This window comes from Diceros bicornis, unplaced genomic scaffold (assembly GCF_020826845.1).
Source record: "Diceros bicornis minor isolate mBicDic1 unplaced genomic scaffold, mDicBic1.mat.cur scaffold_73_ctg1, whole genome shotgun sequence".
In the NCBI taxonomy this organism is placed as follows: domain Eukaryota; kingdom Metazoa; phylum Chordata; class Mammalia; order Perissodactyla; family Rhinocerotidae; genus Diceros; species Diceros bicornis.
The window spans coordinates 219,095-236,874 of record NW_026691615.1 but is presented as its reverse complement, the minus strand read 5'-3'; the positions used below and the strand labels follow the sequence as shown (position 1 = coordinate 236,874).

Here is a 17,780-nt window from a genome sequence, read left to right as displayed (position 1 = left end):
CCTTGCCCCTTGGGGAGGGAGGGAATCTAGGGCACCCCAGGTTCCCAGAGGACAGAGGATGGGAGGGAAATGGAGATGGCTGGGAGGCCAGCGAGGAGGGGGTGAAGCTAATGGGCAGGACCATCGCTGTGCGATAGAGTGTGAGGCCCGGCCAGAGAAGGGCTCAGGCCCCAGGAGGTCAGTGACCTCGGGCACACAGATGAAGAAGGAACCCCTCCCCCGCCCTGGAGACAGCAGAGGCCTGATTCTCAGTTTGGCTCTGCATCAGATCACTTGAGGAGTTTACACAAAGACAGAAGCTCCTGGAGATTCTGACCAAATTGGTCTGCAGTGTGGCCTGAGCCTGGGGATTTCCTAAACACTCGAGGGGGGATTCTAACTCACAGCTAAGCTGAGAAACCTCGAGACCCCACTAAGTGCAGGTCCATGGAGGGGCCTCAGATTCCAGACCATCCCAGGTGAGGCTCATGCTGCTGGTCCAAGGATCACACCTGGAGTAGCAAGGATGTAGATGTTTCCAGAAGGATCCGGAAGGATCCAGTTGAGACAGAGAAGGAGGCTCATTTGTCTTGAAGAGCTCTTCATTTACCTGCCCTGCCACGAAGGCCACAGGCAGCACAGTTGGAAACAACCTTGCCTGCTTGTTCCTATGTCTGCTTTAAGAGCACAGCTTGAGGATTCTGGAGCCGCTGTGCCTGTGCCTCTCCATTCCTGCACCGACACACACGCATCCTGGGCCACATTCCCAGATGTGGGTCCCACTCCAAACAGGAGTCCCGGAGGCCAAGGATGACGAGGTCTGAGTCCTCGGCACCAGTCACAGGCTGACTGACCCTCCCAGTGTGCGGTGAGGGGAAGAATGAATGAAGAACCAGCGATTATTGGCCGAGAGCACACAGTAGGCGCTCAGTCAAGGTAAGCTAAAGGGCTGAATGACCGCTAGTGACTCCCCAGGCACTCTGTGGACACCCCCCGCCAGGAACTCGCAGATTGGAGGGTCCCACCGGGCAGAGCCCCTGTGGGCCGGGCACGCAGGCTCCCGGCTCGGCCCCCAGGGGGCGCGTCCCCCCCCACTCCCCGTTGCGTGTGTGGCGTCTTCGTGGCGGCCGTGAACGTGGACAGGCGGCTCCACTTGGAGCTAGGGAACCGGAAGCCCAGAGAAGGGAGCGCGGGCCAGGGTGCGCCTTCGGGTCTTGCGGGGGTTCGTTGGGGCGAGCGTCTGAAACTGCGGGCCAGGGAGGGGTGTTGGGGTTCCGAGCGCGCGGAGGGAGCCCAAGCTGGTGTGCCCCATCGCTGCGCCAGAGCCAAGGGCGGCGACAGCGGCAGCCAGGGGGGCCGGGCTCAGACCCACGTGGTCCGAGCGCGCGGGGGGGAGGACGGAGCACGTGGGCGGCCGAGCCCGCCCGCGGTCGCGGAGGTGTCGGGAGCGCGGGAGGGGGGTGCTCGGGCCCGGTCGGTAGCAGGGTCCGGGGACGCGCGCCCAGGAGCCTTCACCTCCCCTCTCCCAGTCAGGGGGGAGGGTAACCGAGCCGGCCCCCACAGGTGATGGAGCGGGCGGTGGCCCCCCTCATTCCTTCTCCCTTCAGACTGACACTCCTGGGCGCCCTCTGCTGGGCGGAGCCGGGCCCCGAGAGCACTCGGCTTGCAGGCATCCTGGAGTTAGGGTGAGGGGGGACCCTCTGTGGAGTCAGAGCTGGGCCAGAGGGAGGGCAAGGACAGCGGGAGCCCAGAAGGGGCACTGGGAGCAGTAAGACCTCCCAACTGAGCGGACAAAAGTTGGCAGGGGTGAGGGTCAGAGGTGGTTTTCCGAGTGGACAGGGTGCCCAGGCCAGGTGGTGACCCAGGCTCCCTAGGCCTCGGGGCCGTTTCAGCTTGCCCCAGAGGGCAGCAGGGGGCTGTGGGCTTCTTGTATCCATGGGAGGGGCTGCTGCATCTACGTGGGTGATGGGGTGGGGAGAGGTACCTGGACCAAGATGTTGGCTCTGGGTCTTTCTGGAAAGGTCTGACAGACTGGGAAGTGGCCTCACCTGGATTTGGGGGTGCATGTGGCTGAATGAGGGGCTTGATGGGGAAGGAAGACTCCTGGGGGCTGGGAGACCCTGGTACCCTGGAGACAAGACCGGGGCCTGGGGGACAAGAAACATTGAGCCCTGTCCCTGGAGATGTGGGAAAGGCTGGGACTGGGGTTAGATTTCAAGGAGCATCTAGGGGCCTTGGGAGAGCGGGGAAAGGGGAGTGCCCTGCGGACCTCGCTGCCCACGTTTTCTCATGGCTGGTAACTGTGCCCAGCGTCTAGGGTGGTGCAGAATCGGTGAGTGCCTTGGAACTGGGCCTGGCCAGCGTCAGAGCTGTCAGGTTACCCTCCTAGCCTCACCTTCTCCATCTGTAAAATGGGCCCCTTGACCCTGCCCCACCTCCTCCCCAGGCAGCCACCAGGGTCCCCTGATGGCCATCTGCCCCACAGCTGGTGCTGAGTGACAGGTGCTTCAGCGGGGGCCTGGAGGTGCTGGTGGAGCAGACACCTGGCCTGAGCCACCGGAGCCTCAGCTGCACCTCATCAAGGACGTCGCAGCCCTGAAGCCCCTGGTGAGCCCTCGGGTGGCAGGCGGGCCCCTGCATCCAGGCGGGCCGGGTCCTAAGGCTGCCGGGACCCCCCTCCTGCCGCTCCAGAAGCTGAAGTGCCTCCGGAGCCTGGACCTGTTCAACTGTGCTGCGGAGAGCAGGTGTGAGCCGCTGCCCCAGCTCCTCTACCTGGGCGGCTTCGACACCGGGGACCCTGTGGTGCCCTCCTCAGAGCCAACACACCAGGAGGCCAAGACTCCGAGGAGGATGAGGGGGAGGATGGAGAGGAGGGCAAGGAGAAGATGGAGGGGCGCTGAGGGAGGGGGTCTTGGGACTCCACCCAGAGAGTGACTAGTGTCTTGCTGGCTGCAGACACTGAGCATGAAACAGTGACAGAGGACAACTCTGATGAGGACTCAGAAGATGGGAAGGAGGCCGTAAGGAGCGGAACAGGATGGGGTGGGGCTCGGGACCTGGTCCTTGGGTTCCTGCTCGCAGCAAGAGGAAGAAGAGGAGAATGAGGAGGGACATGGTGAGTATCGCCCGGAGAGGAAGTGGGGAGGTTCAAGATGGGACCTTGTGGGCTACTAGGAGAACGGGATCTTCATCCAGAGAGCTGTGGGGGGCCACTGAAGGGTACTAGGCAGGGAAGGGGCACAATCAAAAGAGACTCCTGTTTCCAGGGGTGTTCAGACTGGCGGGAAGGGCAGGAGGGGTGGCTCCAGGTGCCCCAGGATGGGGAAGAGGGTTGAGGCCTGGGCTAGGGGATCACGGGGCTGGAAGGGCGCAAAACGCAGGAGTTACACCAGCTCCTGTGGGGTGGCTGCCAACAGCACATGGGACTCCCGTACCCAGGAGGCTTGGCCCACGGGTTCTGGGGACAGCAGGCCTGAGACAGCAGTGTGGCACCAGATTTGGAACCCTGTGCCCCCAGCCTGACTCCCCAGAAAGGAAGGGACGAGGAGGACCGAGATGGGGAGGGGTGGGGAGGGAGGGAGCCCAGGCTCTCCAGAGCAGCCCTCGACCCACCATCCCCAGAGCTGGGGCAGGGGGAGAAGCAGAAGTGGGGAGCCAACGTGAGGGTCCAGAGGACCTGAGGAGGATGCAGACAGGCCTGAGCCCCAGCCTGCCACAAAGTGCCCAGCCCTGGGGGCCGGGACTGTGCCACCGCCCTGTCACCTCCCTGTGAGTCAGCACTGGCCTCAGGATCTGGGGGGGGGGGGTCCAGCCGGGCCACCCCTGGCACTTTGTCAGGACCAGCCTCCCAGCCTGTCCTCCCAGCTCCTGACACTCTTTAAGTAAAACTAGAAACTTCCCACCGTCTGGTTTCTGGAAGTGGGGGGACAGGACAGCGGGCACTGGCTGACCACCTACAGCTGGATGGGGTGGCACGGGGCTGGAGACCTGGGTTCCAGGGGAAGAGGAACACAGGCGGGTGGCGAGGGGAGGGCTGTCCCTTGCCAAGGTGGGAGCGCCCCAGGGCAGCTAGACTGGCCCACTGCGCATCGGAGGGACAGGGGACCCAGACACAGCACAGGCTGGCTCATTGCGCCTCTTTTATTGTCCTCCCACCCCGTCCATCTCGGGCCCCCCCTAAATTACAAAAGTACCCACGCCCCACGGGCCCACCCCCAACGCGGTGGGGTTCAGAGCGGCGAGAAAACCGGACACTCCCCCTCTGACAGCAGCGGCGACACTTTGGGAGCAAGCGGGGCCGGGTCTGGGCGGGGCAGAGGAGGGGGCGCCTGAGCCTCGGCCCCGCCCCTCGCCTCGGGGCCCCCGCCCTCCCCGCCCGCGCGCTCCCGGGCCTTACCCGCCGGCGCGTCGGGGCGCGGCTGCCCGGGCGCGGGGGCGATGGGGCGGTGGTCCTCCAGGTGCAGTGTCATGGCGGGCCGCGAGGCAGTGGAGAAGGCGCACTGCATGCACGAGTAGCGGCCGCGCGTGTGCTCCCACACGATGCGGCTCGGGGCCGCGTGCCCTGCGGGCAGGCGGGACCCCGTCAGGCCCGGGCCCCAGGACCCGTCCACCCCCGGGGACGGAGGGCGAGGGCGGCCCTTTCCCCGCCTCCCCATCAGCTCCAGGCAACGGGGGTCTGGCCTGGCTGATCCGTTTCTCCCGGGCGTGTCCCCCCCTGGAATGGGGGGCTCTAAACTTCACTTATCCGCGCCCCCACTCCCATCCCCGGAACCACCGCAAGGGAAGGACTCGGGAACCGGGCGCGAGTTACACGGAGACGCCGGCGCAGAGGAAGGCGCAAGGGCCAGTCATTTTTAAGACAAAATCCTGTATTTTGGGGGTGGCATTTCTGGCCACCTGGGAAGGGGGCGGGCACTGCTGCCTCGAAGCATCCCCCGGCCCGGCAGGGCGCGGCAAAGGAGTCCCCTCCACCCCTCCCTGGAGATCACCTGCACGCACCTGAGGGCGCGTCGGAGCCGCCCTGGGGTCTTCGCGGGCTGCCGCCTGCACCTGCGGGACCAGGGCGGGTCAAGGTCAGAAGTCAGAGCGCGCCCAGTCCACGCTCTAGGCGGCCCCACCCCCACACTCACCTTGGCTCTTTTTCCAGACGGCGGCGCTGGAGGTGGGCGGCCCGGGCGCGGTGGCCAGGAAGGGGCGCAGGCGTGGGGGGCTGAGGCCGAAGGGCGCGGGGTTCAAGAAGGGCAGGAAGGGCCCGGCGGGGGCAGGGGCGGGGGTCGTGAAGGGCTCGAGCAGCGGGAACGGCAGGCCCGGCGCCGCCGCGGGGTCGGACTCCGGGGGGCGTTCGGGCGCCGGCGGCTCCTTGTCGAGCGCGGGGGGCGGCGGCGGGGCTGGGCTCTGCGCATGCTCGGCGCAAACGTGCAGATGCTTGAAGAGCGAGCGGTGCGTGCGGAAGCGCAGGAGGCAGTTCTCACACCTGGGGCCAGGCACAGGGCTGGGTGTGCTGGGGGACCTGGGAGCCTGGGCCCAAACCACAGATCCCCCACCGCGGGGGAGGAGCTGGCCCTAAGCGCCCCCCTACTGTGACCGCGACCCTTCCGGACCCCTCCGGGTTAGAGCCCTGGGAAAACGAGGAAGGAAGTCTCAATTTTGACTTAGGGGGTCAGTTTTCTTCCTGGGAGGGCAAGAGGGACTGGGCGGAGCCATACCACGTAAGCCCCGCCCCACCGAGCCCCGCCCCCCGGGTCCCTGGGACTTGCTCGAGGGTCCAGTCTCCTCGGGGCAGGTAAGCGCAGGGCTTGCCCGAGGCCACGCCCCCTTCCAGACCCAACCCCCTTGACCCGGAAGGGAGAAAGGCCTGGAGCCCAGGGAGTGGGGCTATCCCACCAGCGGTGGGCGGAGCTGCCTGGGGCCTGGTCCCCGAGCACCGGGGGAGGTCGGGGTGGGCAGGGTCTCACTTGAAGTAGCGATTGGGTTTGTAGTGTAGCTTGCCGTGTGCCACCAGTTCCTGCATGCTGGGGAAGGTCTCGGTGCAGCTCAGGGCGGAACAGCGGAAGAGCTTGCCTGGCAGGGCAGGGAGGAAGGACAGAGGAGGGGAATGGGGTGGCCAAGGCCGGCCCGGAGGCTCTGCGTGCCTCCCACCCTAACCTGCCACCCCACCACCTACCCTGGGCCTACCTTCCAGGGACTGTGTGGGTGGGCAGTGGGTACGCAGATGTTGTGCCAGGTCGCGAACGCTGGGGAAACTGAGGCAACAGCCAGGGCTGGAGCAGGGAATCTGCTTCCCTGCGGGATGCACAGAGCAGGGGTCACCCGTCCCTTCCCCACCCACGCTGTCCAGGGCTCTGCCCCCACTGCCACCGGACTGAGCTGCCAGAGGGCAGGGGCTGAGCCTGCCTCATCACTGTAGCCACAGCCTGGTGTACACTTAATGCTCAGTAAACGGTGACTGGCATCCCTCTAGATGAGCCCCAAGTTTGGAGATTCTCTGCACTAAAGGCCCTATCACAGGTCACCTGGAGGCGGGCGTCGTCTGGCAGGCCGCAGGTCCTCGCTGGTCCCGGAGACTATGCTGGGCGGGCCAAGGCTGGGTCCAGGGCCAGGCTGACCACTGTCTGGGGCTGGGGAGGCACCCTGCTGGGTCCCTCCAGGTCCTCCCCGGTCCCACACTGGGGGTGTGGCTGCCCGGTCAGGGCCCGGCTCCTCCCCCATGGAAGACGGGGTGGCCGCAGCAGCCACCACTGGGGACAGCACCTCCTTGTCGGTCTCAATGGAGCTGGGCTCTGCAGTGGCAGGCATGTCCGCGCTGGGCCCCGAGGGTTCCTCCTCCTGGTGGAAGGAAGAGGCGGGGAGAACCCCTCTAGGCCCAGGGTCTGAACCCCTCCACCCCGCCAAGACCACAAGGCATTCCTGAAGCAGAGAATGCCCCTGAGACATCATCCTAAGTAGTCACCATCAAGGGAGGGCAGGGGGTGAGGATGGACCGAGCTGCAGCCTCCTGTGTCCCCATCCTCAGGAAGGAGCTGGGAGGTGTCCCAAATGCAGAAGGGGGTATCTGTCAGGAATTACGCATTTAAGAGGAGCATCCTCTCCTCCCAACTTGGGAGGGTGGGAGGCCCCCTACGCGGCAGGGGCGTGGCCTAGGGGGAGTGGGCTGGGCCAAGGTTATGAAGGCGGGGCTCCGAACAACGCGCGGCTAGAAAGACGCTGGAGGGGCTCGAAGTGGCCGAGCGGATTGTTTGAGGACTGAGATATACAGACCGGCTGGGATCGAGCTGACTGGAGAACGTGGACGTGCTGGGGGCCCGGATGTAAATGGATCAAGGGCGGAGCCTGAGGCCTGTGGGCGTGGCCCAGCCGAGGCCAGGCCCGGAAGTAGGGGATACTGCCCGAGTGACAGCCAGCGGCGGGCGAGTGCCCGGATGTGGGGGCGGGGTCCGCCGCAGGGTGTGTGCGCGATAGGGCCGTTCCCCGCCAGTCCCCGCTGATTCGCCGCGCCCGCGCCCCCGGCGCTGCGCTCACCATCCTCGGCTCGGATCGCACTCTTGTTCCCGTGGCTCCGGCAGCTCGGGCTGAGGCTGCAGCGACTCCCTGTGCGGCCGCGCGCTTGCGCTCACGTCGGCGCCATTTTCCGACTCCCAGCTCTCGCGAGAGCGGGGGCGGGGCCTGCGCGCGGCGCTCCGCGAGGAGGAGGGGCCTGAGAGCCCGGGTCCTCCTGGACCGCGGTGCAGGCGTGGCTGCGGACCTGGAAGCCGGGGGTCATCACAGAGCGCGCCTTCAATAGAGTCTGTGCGCGGAGATCGGGGATTTATATCTTTCCGGGCCTCTGTGTTCTCGTCTGCAAAATGGGCGTCTTCATCCCCTCCGGTCCAGTCCCGTCACCAGCCCTCGAAAGGACATAAACAGCGGTTCTCCTTTATTGAAGAGGTCGTGTTGATTGGGCCCCTCTTCGGAGGGAAATTGGTAGTGGTCGTCAAAATTTTCAATGCACTTAGTTCTGAAGTTGGGATGGGTCCGTTGTGATAGCCAAGGGCGGGAAGCAAGCTGTCTGTCCTCAGTACACCTGCTAATAATGGGGTGTAGCCTAAGGATGGAGAAGTGTGTTTCCAGAAGGATGGATGGAGAGCCCTGGGTGTACCAGTGTGGACTGAGTCACCTATCCAACCTACGTTCCAGGCGCTGGGGACCCAGAGATGAACAGGACAGACAAACATCCTTGCCCTCAGGGGCCGCTCACATTTTAAAATGGGGAAACAAGGAGTCAACAAATGCAGAAAAGCATCTTAGGTTATATTAAGTGCTACCAAAAAAACCCCCCAAAAACAAAAAACCCAGAAGGATGTGATAGTGGTGGGTCAGGGAAACCTCTCTGTGAGGTGACTTCTGAGCTGCTGCCTGATAGGAAGGAGGAGCCAATGGAGGGTCAGGAGGCCAGAGCACTCAGGGAAGAGTAGATAGCTGGTGCAAATGTCCTGAGGTGGAGAGGGACAAGCTTGTCTTTTTCAAGGAACAGTGAGGAGATAGTGCACTGCTGGAGCAGAGTGGAGGTGGGGTCTGGAGGTCAGAAAGTGAACAAGGTGCAGGGCCTCGTGAACCGTGGAGAGAGAGCAGTGTGGTTTCTATTCTAGGCACTGATGAATTTTTAGCAGGGGAGGTACACCACCTGATTGCTGGCCGTCATTGGAGGATTGGCATTTAGGGGGACAGTAAAGTGGATTTTTGATCTCAGATCTCTATAATACATTATTTAACCATTCAAGAAGTGTTTGTTGAGTTCTAGGCAAGTGTGGACTTTATGTGCAATGTTTTTCCATCTGTGTACATAAGATGGACCTATTTGCTTTCACATACAGGGAATACCATTAGAAGGAGACATTAAAAAATTGGGGAGGGGCCGGCCCAGTGGCACAAGCGGTTAAGTGTGTGCGCTCCGCTACGGCGGCCCAGGGTTCACTGGTTTGGATCCCGGGCCCGCACCAACACACTGCTTGGCAAGCCATGCTGTGGTGCCATCCCATATAAAGTGGAGGAAGATGGGCATGGATGTTAGCCCAGGGCCAGTCTTCCTCAGCAAAAAAAAAAAAAAAAAGGATTGGCAGATGTTAGCACAGGGCTGATCTTCTCACAAAAAAAAAAGAAAAAAAATTGGGGAGGGGAACAAGGCTTTTTGAGTGAGGCAGAGACAGATTTTTCACACTTTGATGCTGTTTGAATCAAAAAACTGTTTTCTTTAATTGTTAGTACAGTTAAAAACTCATTAACTGAAAAAACAGAGCTCATTTGGGTGCAGGGTGGAGAAGTGTGTGTGTATGCAGGAGAGGTTGGTGTAACCTGGGGAAGGGTGGGGCGAAGCCTCAGAAAGGACAGGGACCCAAGGAAGGAGGAGGAGGGGCCGGACGTGAGAAATTTGGTAAAAGAGTCAACAGGATGTGGGGCTGCCAAGTGGGTGGGCCAAGGTGACTGTGAGGTTTGCAGTCTGAAGATGCTGTAACCTAGATGTTTGACACTATCTCTTAGAACATGTCAAACCCACTCCCTTCTCTGTCCCCAGGGCCCCGCCCAAGCCTCACCCATCTGTCCCGCCCAGAATACCCCACTTCCTGCAAATGGAGTGCCTGCGCCAAGGCAGCGGGGCCACGGGGCTGTACCCCAGAGTGCCAGGAGGGGGGGGCCGACTGCATGGTAAGTTCAGGGGCAGAGAAGGGGTACGGAAGCCCTGATTGCTCTTTTTGTGTGTGTGTGTGTGTGTGTGAGGAACATCAGCCCTGAGCTAACATCCATGACAATCCTCCTCTTTTTTGCTGAGGAAGACGGGCCCTGAGCTAACATCTATTGCCAATCCTCCTCCTTCCCCCCCGCCCCAAAGCCCCAGTAGATAGTTGTACATCACAGTCGCACATCCTTCTAGTTGCTGTATGTGGGATGCGGCCTCAGCGTGGCTGGAGAAGCCGTGCGTCAGTGCGCGCCCGGGATCCGAACCCGGGCCGCCAGTAGCAGAGTGTGCGCACTTAACCGCTAAGCCACGGGGCCGGCCCGCCCTGATTGCTCTTGAGTATCAGGAAATGCCCGGCTGATGAGGCTGGTGGCTCATGTCATCCTCCCCCAGTCTGTCCTCGCATCTGAGTCTTGCAGAGAGAGATGCACACAGTGGCGGTTGGGCAGTGGAATGGAGAAGCTTAGAGATGGAGAGAAACAGGGACATTCAAGGGACTATGTTAAATGCTTTTGTCTAATGATTGACTAATAGAGGGCTGTTGAGACCCAATTGCAACCCTGGGATTTTTTTCCAGCCACACTCAGCTTCCGCACGTAGGTGCAGAAGAGAGAAGGTTCGGGTCCTGCAGAGGGCTCTGCTGGCCAGTCTTTGATACCTCGTCTCCCATCTTCCAGCTGGGTAGCTGTCCTCTGCCTGGAGTTCTCTCATCCCGGCTCAGATCATCCTGTGTGGTGTTTGCCACCAAGATCCGCCGAGACCACCCTTTTCATCCTTCCTGGTCCCTCCAGCCATGCCCACTCTCCCTCTGTATCTCCCCGCCCTAGTCCTGACCCCGCCAATCTGTCTCTCCCAGCCTGCCTGCTCTTTGAGGGGCTGAGCACAGAGCGGGGATCCATTTGGAAAGTCAGGATCCTTAGGCAGAGCATGGCAAGACTTGCAGCGGGTCCCAGCGACACCTATGGGAGTTCTGAAAGGCTCAGACCCAGCACTGGTTTGGAGACAGCTGGGGAGACCAGTATCCAGCCTGAGCCCCTTCACCCATGCCCATAAGTGCAGAAAGCCAGGGCCCTCGGATGTCAGAACTAATCCTGACTCCAGGTGAGTGAGGGCTAAGAAGGGACAGACATGGGGTGGGAGGGTGGCAGGGGCCAGGGGTGGCCTAGGGAGGATTGCGGGGTCCACATGGGGCCTGCCTCCTCCCTCAGGGGGTCGCAGGTGGGTTTGGGGGCTGCAGATGCAAAGCTGACAGGACCCGCCAGACCATTTTCTGCAGGAAAGCTGGGCTGCAGCTTCTGGAAGCTGGCAAAGGAGACAAACTCAAGCTTTAGGAGGGAACAGCAGGAACATATTTGAGTTCTAGACTTGGCTCTGTGGAATCTTGGGCAAGTGGTCAACCTCTTGAGCCTCCATTTTTCCACCTGTAAAATGGGGCATTGGCTGTGTCTACCTCACAGGGTTGTGAGAAGGCGGTCCTTGTTGCTGGCGCTCAGTAAGTGAATTCCCGTTTCCACCCGGCAAACGTTTATTGCCTCAGTGATGAAGAAGGAGGGAAGTCACGCTTGTCAAGGCCCCCCCGACTGTGCCCTGCACTTGGCCGACACAACACGACTCATTTCGTCCTCACAAGGCCGCTGGGAGGTAGGTTCTGCTGTCAGCTCTGTTTGAAACCGGAGGAAACAGAGACGTGAACAGCAGGTGTGACATGGGGGAGGCCAGGGCCCGGGGGTGGCTGCAGTGGTGACCCCCAGACCCAGGGCCTGGGCTGGGCTGGGCTGGAGGCCACAGGACTGGGCCTTCTGGCTGGTGCAGCCAAGGAAGACGAGACCCCCACCAGCAGGGCCTGGCTCCCCGGCGGGCAGGCAGGCAGGCGGGAAAGCAGACTCCTGGGTCCCCCGCTCAGATCTTCTCCACGTAGTTTCCTGGGAAGAGGCCCTCCTGGCCATGCAGCCGGCCTTTCCACCAGCCCGAGGAATCTGGGGGGGAGAAGGGAGCATGAGGCGGCACCCAGCCTACCCTGGAGAAAGCCTCATGCTGGCTCAGTGTCTGTCTTATCCATCTCCGCTGGCCTGGCAGAAGGCAGAGGCCGAAAAGAGAGTTGTCAACAGATGGAAGGAAGGGACGGAGGGACGGACACATGGTTTTTCCTGGCTACTGGCTCACACTCCATCATTTTCTAGACCATTCTCTTGTGCTCTTCCCTCATCATCTCCTCCTGCAGACCCCTTCCCACAATCCCCATGGTGGATCCAGGAAGGACCCCTATGGGCCCCCCCCTCCACATGCAGGGAGTGCTGTTGAGTCCCAGGCCCCTCCACGGGCAGCTCAGGGGACTAAGATAGGAGGGGGCCTGGGCCATCAGGACATGGCCCATTTCTTACTCACAAGGAGTCACAAGGGGTTCTGCCATTAGCCCTGTGTTTGACAGATGAGAAATACGAGGCTGGGGTGCTGGGTGTGAGGCCAGGCTCCCAGGGTGGCTTAGGAGGTGACTTCCAGACCCAAGACCTTCTAGCCTATGCAGCCACGTGGCACGGGAGAGGGTATCTCCGGGGGGCGGGGGCTGGGAGCTGGTCGCCTCCGTTCTCCTCGGGAAGGGTATGCAGTACGGGGGGCTGCCTGGCCATGTCGGGGTTCTGACTCCCACCTCTGCCCCGGCACACGCACCTTCCATGAGGATCTCGATGACCTCGTTCACATTGAAGCTCAGCTCGTCCACGTCTTGGCCCACGTACTGGTACAGCGCCCGGCACCTCGGGACATGTGCCCGCGGCTGGGGCTTGGGTCTGCCCACGCCTGGCACAGGTCGCTGCCCCACGCTGCGCTTCCTCTGCATGCTGTGGGCACAGGGCCACTTGTCACAGCCCCAGACACTCCCGCGCCCTCTGCTCACCTCCTGGGGCTGCCCCCCCACCCCACCTACCCAGCCATGCCCTGGTCAGGCACGTTGAGGAATTCTGTGTTGTGCTCCGAGGGAGGCCGTGCCCGGGGGCGCCTGCTGGCCCCCAGGGCTGAGGATGGAGGGCCTCGGGGAGGCCGCTGGGAGCCCCCTCCAGATGTGATGTCCAGGGGCAGGGGCCCCCCTCTGGCAGAGGGGGGCACCCCGTTGCGGTCCGGGCCTGTGGCAGGAGCAATGGTGGGGCATTTATCAGGGCGATGCTAGGAGGATTTGAGGAGGACTTAGCTCCAAGTTCCCAGTTTGAGGGAGGAGGCAGCCACACTCTCAACCCAGTAGGTAAGGACTGGGCCAGACGGAGGGACTCGGGGGCTAGAAAGGACCAGAAGGAGGTTCTGCAGGAGTAAGATTTTCCCCTAACCACTTCTGTAGGAGGGCTTTTGTGAGTGGGTCTTGGAGGATGAATAGGAGCTTAAGTGGAGTGGGAATTTGGGAGACAGACAGTGAAAACAGCCCAAGCAAAGGAGGTAATAACAAATTGGGTAAGTTGGCAAAATAAGATGGAGTTTGAATGACAGGAGTGTAAGATGGGAGGAGAGAAGGGGTCAGTGGTTAGCAGGGGTCAGATTCCGAAGGGCTTTGAATACCAAACTAAGCTGAGCCTTTATTCTATGGGACATGGGGAGCTATAGACAGTTCTGGACAGAGAAGGAGAGAGTAGTCAACTCTGCTTGTTAGATCCTGTTGACAGGAGGTCTGGCCTGGGTCATGGAGCCCACAAGAGGCAAGGGGGGACATTTAGTGGGGGCATCCCCTCACCTCTGGGGGCCCTGGGGGCTGCCCGGCTAGGGGCGGGGGCCAACATTCGAGGTCTTCCCTGGGCCATCCCTTTCCGTGTAGGCTCTGAAAGGGAAAGGGGAAAGAATATAGAGAGTTGAGCGGTAGCCAGGCCGGACCAGGCTCTTGGCCCCGCCCACAAGGCAGGTCCACTCTGTGGCTCCGGCCCAGAGCCCGCCCCCTCAGGCTCACTGGCTCTCCCGACAGCACCGCACCTTGGCGGTGGAACACCGGCTCCGCCCAGTAGTTGGTCCCGCCCCTCCAGGACCCACCTCTCATTGGCTCCCTGGGCCCGCCCATTCCAGGGCTCACCCTTATTATTAGCCGGCTTACGGATTGCCTGTGGCCACGCCCCTCTACATTTCTCGCCCACTCATTGGTCAAGACCTGCCCCTCATTGGCCCTCACCCACTCTAGGCCAACCCTCGCTGGCCCCGCCCCCACAGGCTTGATTGGTCCCCTAGCTGGTCCCGCCTCTTCCGGACCGCCCTTTGGCTCCGCCCCCGGTTCTGCGCAGACTCACTAGAGCTTTTGGGCAGCCCGTCGCCCACGGTGACCGTGAGGGCCCGGCCGCTAGCCTTGAGCACAGCCACATCGCCGGAGCCACGGGAGAAAGTGACGCTGCGGGTGCCACCTCCGCCCCAGCCCTCCTTCTTCACCCGGAACTGTAGTCTGTGGGGAGAGGAGGAAGCTGTGGGGGCGCCCACTCCCCCAAGCGGGGGTCCGCTCCCCTCCCCATCCTTGCCGGGCCGGGCAGGGCTGGGAGAGGGGGCGCTGTGCCGAGCCCAGCCTGAGCATGGCGGGGGGCGTACGTGTCGCTGAAGGTGAGGGGCAGGGGCCTCCGCGCCGCCTCCTCGAAGCGCTTGCACAGGAGACTGACGAACTCGGTCTTGAAGATGCTCTCCAGGAAGCTGTCGGCTGCGTCTTCTTGGAGGACGAAGAAGTCGTCCTGCCGCGTGCTGGGGGAGGGGCGGGAGGAAAGACAGGTGAGGGTGACAGGTGAGGGTCAGGTAAGGGGTGACACAGGTGGGGGAAAGCGAGAGAAGTGGCAAGGAGCCGGGGAAGGTGGTACTAGAGAAGGGCCAGGTGAGGGGACAGGTGCTGTTGGCTAATAAGGATCGTGAGTGTGGGGGCAGGTGACGGTGACAGGCAGGGCCAAGAGAGAGTTGCAGGTAGAGCAGCAAGTAAGATGGTCACCGTGCCAGATGGGGTATCAGGAGGGCAGCGCAGGATGAAGGGGGAAGGAGGGTGACTGGGGGCAGATGGGGGCCTCACCTGAGGGAGACTCCCCGCAGGGCCTGGATCTCCAGCTTCTTCTTCAGGACCTCACGCACCTGGCCCTTCTCAGGTCCCTTCTTCACCTTCTCCCGCCCGATCACATACACACACTTGGGTGTCAGGATCAAGTCCCTCTTGATGGGCTGTGAGGATGGAGGACCAGAGCTGGTGGCAGGAGCCCCAGGCATGGGCAGCCTGGCCCCAGGGGGTGAACCCCAGGCAGAGAGGTGGTGCTGGCAGGTCAGGTGAAGGACAGGTCGGGTGAGGGTGTCCCTCCATGTGAAGGTATATGAATGGTTATGTTATATAAGAAATAGGAGGTTAAGGAAGGGAATATTGGCTAGAAAAGGGTGTCTTGCCCAGTGAACAGGTACAGAATAGGTGAAGGTATACCTGCTGGACATGGGTGCCCAGGCCAGATGAGAGTGTACCTGTACACAAGAGTATCTGGGCCAGATGAAGGTGTGTCTCATCGACGGGTCTATCTAGACTGGTGAGGGCGTACCTAATGGACAGGTGTGTCCAGGATAAGTAAGGGCGGCCCTGTGGTCAAGGCTTCTGGGTGAGGTGAGTGTGTAATTGTGGACAGATGTGTCTGGCCAAGTGACGATGTATCTGATGGAGAGGTGTGTCTGGGCTACCTAAAGGCATATTTGATGGACAGATGTATCTAGTTGAGCGTATACCTGTGGGCAGGTGTGTCTGGGCCAGGTGAGGGTGTACCTATGATGGGGCAGGTGTATCTAGGCTAGGTGGTTATATACCTGTGGACAGGTGTGTCTGGGCCAGGTGAGGATGTACTTGTGATGGGACTGGTGTATCTAGGCTAGGTGAATATGTACCTGTGGACAGGCGTGTCTGGGCCAGGTGAGGATGTACTTGTGATGGGACTGGTGTATCTAGGCTAGGTGAATATGTACCTGTGGGCAGGTGTGTCTGAGCCAGGTGAGGGTGTACCTGTGATGGGGCAGGTGTATCTAGGCTAGGTGAATATATACCTGTGGGCAGGTGTGTCTGGGCCAGGTGAGGGTGTACCTGTGATGGGGCAGGTGTATCTAGTCTAGGTGAATATATACCTGTGGACAGGCGTGTCTGGGTCAGGTGAGGATGTACTTGTGATGGGACTGGTGTATCTAGGCTAGGTGAATATATACCTGTGGGCAGGTGTGTCTGGGCCAGGTGAGGGTGTACCTATGATGGGGCAGGTGTATCTAGGCTAGGTGGTTATATACCTGTGGACAGGTGTGTCTGGGCCAGGTGAGGATGTACTTGTGATGGGACTGGTGTATCTAGGCTAGGTGAATATGTACCTGTGGACAGGCGTGTCTGGGCCAGGTGAGGATGTACTTGTGATGGGACTGGTGTATCTAGGCTAGGTGAATATGTACCTGTGGGCAGGTGTGTCTGAGCCAGGTGAGGGTGTACCTGTGATGGGGCAGGTGTATCTAGGCTAGGTGAATATATACCTGTGGGCAGGTGTGTCTGGGCCAGGTGAGGGTGTACCTGTGATGGGGCAGGTGTATCTAGTCTAGGTGAATATATACCTGTGGACAGGCGTGTCTGGGTCAGGTGAGGATGTACTTGTGATGGGACTGGTGTATCTAGGCTAGGTGAATATATACCTGTGGGCAGGTGTGTCTGGGCCAGGTGAGGGTGTACCTGTGATGGGGCAGGTGTATCTAGTCTAGGTGAATATATACCTGTGGACAGGCGTGTCTGGGTCAGGTGAGGATGTACTTGTGATGGGACTGGTGTATCTAGGCTAGGTGAATATATACCTGTGGACAGGCGTGTCTGGGTCAGGTAAGGGTGTACTTGTGATGGGACTGGTGTATCTAGGCTAGGTAAATACATACCTCTGGGCAGGCGTGTCTGGGTCAGGTGAGGGTGTACCTGTGATGGGGCAGGTGTATCTAGGCTAGGTGAATATATACTTGTGAGCAGGTGTGTCTGGGCCAGGTGAGGGTGTACCTGTGATGGGGCAGGTGTATCTAGGCTAGGTGAATATATACTTGTGGGCAGGTGTGCCTGGGCCAGGTGAGGGTGTACCTGTGATGGGGCAGGTGTATCTAGGCTAGGTGGATATATACCTGTGGACAGGCGTTCTGGGCCAGGTGAGGATGTACTTGTGATGGGGCAGGTGTATCTAGGCTGGGTGAATATATACCTGTGGACAGGCGTGTCTGGGTCAGGTGAGGGTGTACCTCTGATAGGGGTGCCAGGCTGGGGCCATGACCCAGACGTGCCCCCGGCTCATGCCTCACCTTGAAGCGGCGGTCGTACTTGGTGACCGAGTCGGCGAAATCCACGCGCTCCCTCTTGCCCAGGAACTGACGCAGCTCCGGCCGCTCCTCCAGGCCCAGGTAGTCCCCGACGAAGTTCCGATTGATGCTGTTCCGCCTCCGCTCTTTCTTGTTCAGCAGGATGTTGGAAGCTGTGGGGACCCAGGGTGGGGGGCAGAGGTCACGGCCTGGCTCCTGCATGTCCACCTGTCCCCACCCTGAGCCTCCCACCCGCAGCCTCTCACCTTCCTCGCGCATCTCCTCGTACTTCCGGACTGCCACGTGGCGCCGCCAGGCCTTCTGGATGGTGCGGGCAAAGCCGTCGAACTTGCGCTCTCTCATCTCCTCCAGGAGGAAGAGCTGGGCGAGAGGGAGGGGTGGTGGGTCCCGGCGTCTCCCCGGGGGCCACCCCACCCACATGCTCTTGCTTATGGGCACCTGTGCACATGCTCATACACTAGGGTCAAACACCTTGTCTTCCTCCAAATGACTGGATCCAGGTTTCCCTCCCAATATGGGTCACAAGCTTCTACATTACATTATAACTGTAGATTAGTCCTGCTGGGTTCAAATCCCAGCTCTGCCACTTACTAGCTGTGTGGTCTTGCCAGAAACGGCATAACATCACAGTTTCTCCCACTGCTAATTAAGCTATGGCATGCCATCCGTGTGAGGCGCACCTCAATTTCAGAGATGTTAGAAATGTGAACCAACATGCATCTTAAAAACCCAACAAGATACTGTCAGTGTGAAAATCTGATATATAGGCGGCCATGTGATGTGATTGGCGATGATGTGG

General features: G+C 60.9%; 2 protein-coding genes and 1 long non-coding RNA gene across 3 annotated transcripts in view; 1 reads left to right on the top strand and 2 right to left on the bottom strand.

The window, feature by feature from the left end:
• Window positions 1-404: 404 nt before the first annotated feature.
• On the top strand, window positions 405-3,091 carry LOC131403612 (uncharacterized). The gene is made up of 3 exons (XR_009219417.1): window positions 405-1,178; window positions 2,426-2,586; window positions 2,935-3,091. It is a non-coding gene; the product is annotated as an uncharacterized LOC131403612 (long non-coding RNA).
• A 1,007-nt stretch (window positions 3,092-4,098) lies between these two features.
• Window positions 4,099-7,668, bottom strand: ZNF414 (zinc finger protein 414). The gene is made up of 8 exons (XM_058538037.1): window positions 7,498-7,668; window positions 6,492-6,804; window positions 6,154-6,261; window positions 5,934-6,039; window positions 5,109-5,452; window positions 4,978-5,028; window positions 4,376-4,540; window positions 4,099-4,282 (listed from the first exon to the last, which is right to left on the bottom strand). The coding sequence occupies exons 1-8, from the start codon at window positions 7,498-7,500 to the stop codon at window positions 4,209-4,211; spliced, it is 1,164 nt and encodes a 387-aa protein (XP_058394020.1). The 5' UTR covers window positions 7,501-7,668; the 3' UTR covers window positions 4,099-4,208.
• A 3,118-nt stretch (window positions 7,669-10,786) lies between these two features.
• MYO1F (myosin IF) overlaps window positions 10,787-17,780 on the bottom strand; it is a 33,152-nt gene continuing 26,158 nt past the window's right edge. Inside the window, exons 20-28 of the mRNA XM_058538023.1 lie at window positions 17,227-17,341; window positions 16,964-17,133; window positions 14,697-14,842; window positions 14,234-14,380; window positions 13,945-14,093; window positions 13,404-13,487; window positions 12,612-12,807; window positions 12,356-12,525; window positions 10,787-11,664 (exon numbers count right to left, since the gene is read on the bottom strand). Of these exons, the coding sequence (XP_058394006.1) occupies window positions 11,588-11,664; window positions 12,356-12,525; window positions 12,612-12,807; window positions 13,404-13,487; window positions 13,945-14,093; window positions 14,234-14,380; window positions 14,697-14,842; window positions 16,964-17,133; window positions 17,227-17,341 (1,254 nt within the window). The 3' untranslated portion in view covers window positions 10,787-11,587. The remainder of the gene's footprint in view (window positions 11,665-12,355; window positions 12,526-12,611; window positions 12,808-13,403; window positions 13,488-13,944; window positions 14,094-14,233; window positions 14,381-14,696; window positions 14,843-16,963; window positions 17,134-17,226; window positions 17,342-17,780) is intronic.

Coding starts and splice junctions, on each gene's coding strand:
- ZNF414 (XM_058538037.1), bottom strand. Junction 6,040..6,153: donor ACCCACACAGTCCCTGGAAG/GTAGGCCCAGGG, acceptor CTGCCCTGCCAG/GCAAGCTCTTCCGCTGTTCC. Junction 5,453..5,933: donor AAACCCAATCGCTACTTCAA/GTGAGACCCTGC, acceptor GCCTGGCCCCAG/GTGTGAGAACTGCCTCCTGC.